The following is a 4241-nucleotide window of genomic DNA, read 5'->3' as shown; positions in this document are numbered from 1 at the left end:
CAGCTAAAGGTGACATAGATACTTTATTATGGTATAGTATTTAAATGTATGCCTGAGAAACACATAATATTGCCCCTTTAAGACCCGAAATGGAGACACTGGACGTGTATTTGTTGGATACAGTCTGAATGCATTAAGCTGTAAAAAGCGTCTGCAGATTGTACAGTTTAACACTAAACAGTCCTCATCACTCACCAGGTCCTGGGTGGAGCTGAACTTTTCTGAGCGGAGCAGGATGTAGTTCCAGCCGATGAGCAGAAGCAGGAAGAGGGGCAGCATGAAGAGCTCCCAGTGCCACACCGACACCAGGAAGATCTGAGGAGACAGGAGATGACAGAACTTACTTCAAACTGTCGCGCTGCAGCAACTCTCAGCCAGCTTTCCAATCTCAGCAAAACTGCTCCCAAAAACAAAATCTTTAATGGATTTAACCACATCCTAGATYTCACACGGAGAACTACAGCATTGTAAAGCCTCAGATTTATCGCCAGTGGCAACAGATTTTACTCCTGGCGGTTTGAAAGTAAAAGACATTCAACTTTTAATATCTTGAAATCCCATTTGCAGTAGCACTGTGCTGGCAGCGAGCCGTACAGCTGAACAGAAAGTAAGACATGGATAGGCATGATAGGCTGTCTTTTAACTTGCACATCAAATCCTCTTAGATTCGGAGGAAGAGACGCTCTCTGGCGAAGCACATATGGCAACTGGAGAAGCATTTGCAACATTTACCCCCTCCGTGGTGGCGATACTGAGAAGAGTCAAGACCCCTGGTAGAAATAAGATGGCTCACGCTGAATGAGTAATCCCTTATAATTCTGTAAAGGAGTGGTGCTAAGCACATTGCACAACACCCACTGCATTTCACAGCAGAGCGCTAATTGGACGGCTGCATTTAAACCCATTTACTGACAGCCTAATGAGTCTGTCTCTAACCGAAATTATCAGAAACGTGTGTGTGTGGTGGGAAGGGGGAGGTGGGTGATCACACTTGCAGGTTGACAGGGATGAATAAAAAAAGTCCCCCACAGTAAGCTAAATCTTAAAATCTATTATAGTGTGAATAAGTGCCAATACACCAACATATGGTCTACTTTTATATAGACATCCTGGTTCAACTTTTTTCTTATTTCAGACTAATTTTCCATCATTACTGCACCCTYTGTCACAGTTACAGACTTGCCTGATAAGTTTATTTTAAACGTGGAACATATTCCTATGTTAAGCACATACTGCGTAGTTCAGGTTCGAAGAGCTTGAGGGTGCCCCAAGTACAAACAATATGTCTGAGTTAAACCTGAGACAGAATGTGAAGCTCCAAGGCCTTCCGGCTYCGAGAGCAGGACTGTAAACAGCAGACTGCTCCTGTCATAGTAACAACAGAGTCTGTGCATTTTGCTCTGGGGGGGCAGTCTACCTACTGCCACACCACGCCCAGGTTCAAGCAGCCACCAGGGAAATGTGTACCATGAGTAATACAGACAACACCATGATCCACTGCCCTAGGCATCACCAGTGCAGAGCTTATTATCCCTGTGTACAACCTGTGAACGGCTGGGTGAACATAAGCATCACACAGGAACAGAGTGGGATCACTAAGATGCAAGGAAACGGACAATGTGCACAATATGCTATGGTTAATAAGAGCTCGTTTGAATTACGGCAAATAACTAGAGCTGGTGAGGGCCAAAAAGGTAAACAATGAATATGCATGATGTTCAGAGATAGCTGCAGTGCATWTCCTCTCTGTTATGAATAACTTACGTCATGTGTTGTCACCTCAGTTCCCATGAGGCGATTCTAAAGCGACTCTCCCCTCACCCCAGAGGAATTCTGCTGGCTCGTGGACAGGTAGCTTGTCATATTCCCAGTATTCTCATAAAAAAAAGGCAAAAAGTACAGTGGTGAGGGGGGAGTGCGCCTGCAAACTGACATGAGCCCAGCAGGAATGCTGAACCTCCTTGCCCTCCCTGCACAAGCTGCAACATTAACCACTAAAGTCTAATTGCTTGGTCTCTGTCTTYCTGCGCAAGTCAACAGAGGGAGCCAATTCATTTCTGCCCAGGGAGCCAGCAGAGAGAATCTGTCACAGGTATTCATAATCGCCCACTAATGCAAATTTCTGCTCACCGCGTTCTGGCTCAGTGGACAAGATAAAAGCCTGCAGAAATACAATGCCTTGTGTCTAAACTGAGTGCTTAAATGAGGCTATAAACCAAAACTGTCAGAAATATCTTCTCAATTCCTCCCTCATGGTATGTCAAATCCATGTGTTTAGGATTTACATGCTTTTTTAACAGAAAAAGGGAGGAAAACATCTGGGGGAAACCTCACAGATTCCTTCACTCAGGTGCACAGACTGAGACTTTAGCCGTCAGATATCCTACGATAATGAGAAGAGGCAAGACTACACCATTCACTTGTCTCCTCATGGTCTGCAGAGTTTCTGGGAATTTTAGACAGAGCTAATCACTCATAAAGGGCTTTAAGTTTTGTTAACAAGTGACTGAGTGATTAAAAGACATGTTAAACAAAGCACAACCTTATAGTGTAAATTGGAATAAAGACACAAATGTCATCAGTGATGGGCCCCACTTAAGGATGCACCGATTGCAGTTTTCTGGCCGATCACCAATGTTTAAAAAAAATCTGATACTGATTTTTAAATAAATGATACTATTATTGAACAATACCTTTGAAACAATACAAACTTGTTTTAACTGGACATTGGACAGCGCTCAGAGTAGAGCAAAAGCAGACTGGATCATTTTCAGACCTTTGCAGAGGTAGATGACAAACCAATCTTTTCCACTGATCTTATCCAAGTATCCCCCAAAATTAAGGAAATAGGTGCACTGATAAACTGGCCTGCCAGTTTATCAGTGCACCCCAAGCCCTACTTTCAGTTCCAAATTTAAACTTTTTTATTAACATTATTGTGTGCAAATAACTTACAACAAAACAAGGCGAATAACCTGCCTGGTCATTTACTGCATTTAGGGGAGGAGATAATGCGACAAACCAAAGCAAATGAGGAGAAAATTAATAATAAATCTAAGTATTTTTTGTTTAAGCACAGCAGAAGTTGATAACGAGCATCTTTTAATTGAACAAGTATGTGTGTCTGGGAGGAGTGTTTTTAATGTAGGAAACCTCCCTTGACAAAACACAATTTAGCTGAAAAATGTCTGTATGATTATGCAAAGAGTGCCTTGGGGGTAAAAGAAGAAAATGAATTAATAAAACTATTAGCGCACGGTGGAGTAGATGATGGAGATGCACTCTCCTTAGCCACCTGTAAGCGCTTGGAGAAGGGGCCAACCCTGGGCAGAGCATTTCTGCCAGGAGGGTTAAGAACAGCCTGACAGATTTGTTTTATGATGCCATTAATATGATTCCACTAAATGCATTCCGCACCTTCTCGTGCAGATCCCCTGGCCAGCAGAATCCAGCACCTAATAATAAAGCACTCAGCGATTAAAAGTGTGAATAAAATAACTTAAAGCTGAGCAAGCATAGCGGCTCCCACCACCCACACTCTCCCAGGGGAGGAAGATGGGATCGTAGTGGGAACAAAGGGACAGAGACACCTTCCATAAAAGTTTCCACCATTCTGTAAATTGATTAACAAGGGGTGGCCTAAACTATGAACCTTAGCCAGCGACTGCCAGACGACTAGGCTGCCAAATAATCTCCTTTTACACCACAGCAAACAACGGGCTCAAATAAATAGGCATCACATCAGTATAACACAAATAATACTGTTGATGAGCCAAAAAAAAACAAAGTCACAGCACCTGGGGGGGAAATATTTTCATTACAGTTTGTGCAAAACAATATAATATTCCACTATTTTTTTAATCAGGTGCATTTGAAGAATACCCTTGTTTTTTGTTTTTTTTTTAACTGTGCACCAAACCCGATATTTTATCTCGACTCGATCTTCACAACTTCTCCTCGGTTGCACTCCACTTGGAAAGCTAAACAAAGCGAGGAGAGCGCCAAGCAGCATTATGAGGGTCAGTCATGGGYGCTGTGGATGGATGCCAGATAACGTGAGCACGGGCTGAAAGAGTTTAAGACAGACTAAAGGCTGCRGGGTGTGTGTTTGTATGTGTGTGGTTGTCCAAGTGTGTGAAGGAGATGGAAAAATAACAGGATCAGTGTGTAAATGTGCAGGCAAAAAACAGGAATTTGTAAACACTAATTTAGTGTGTGTATGTATGTATATATATATATAT

At 42.6% G+C, this 4241-nt stretch overlaps 1 protein-coding gene across 1 annotated transcript in view; it reads right to left on the bottom strand.

Annotated features, from left to right (window-relative positions):
• mctp2a (multiple C2 domains, transmembrane 2a) overlaps positions 1 to 4241 on the bottom strand; it is a gene marked incomplete at its 5' end in the record, with an annotated part of 31026 nt that overhangs the window by 11530 nt on the left and 15255 nt on the right. The window contains 1 exon segment of the mRNA XM_014003534.1: positions 196 to 315. Coding sequence (XP_013858988.1) covers positions 196 to 315 — 120 coding nt within the window.

This window comes from Austrofundulus limnaeus, unplaced genomic scaffold (genome assembly GCF_001266775.1).
Source record: "Austrofundulus limnaeus strain Quisiro unplaced genomic scaffold, Austrofundulus_limnaeus-1.0 Scaffold19, whole genome shotgun sequence".
Classification (NCBI taxonomy): Eukaryota; Metazoa; Chordata; class Actinopteri; order Cyprinodontiformes; family Rivulidae; genus Austrofundulus; species Austrofundulus limnaeus.
This window is presented reverse-complemented; position numbering and strand designations above follow the sequence as displayed.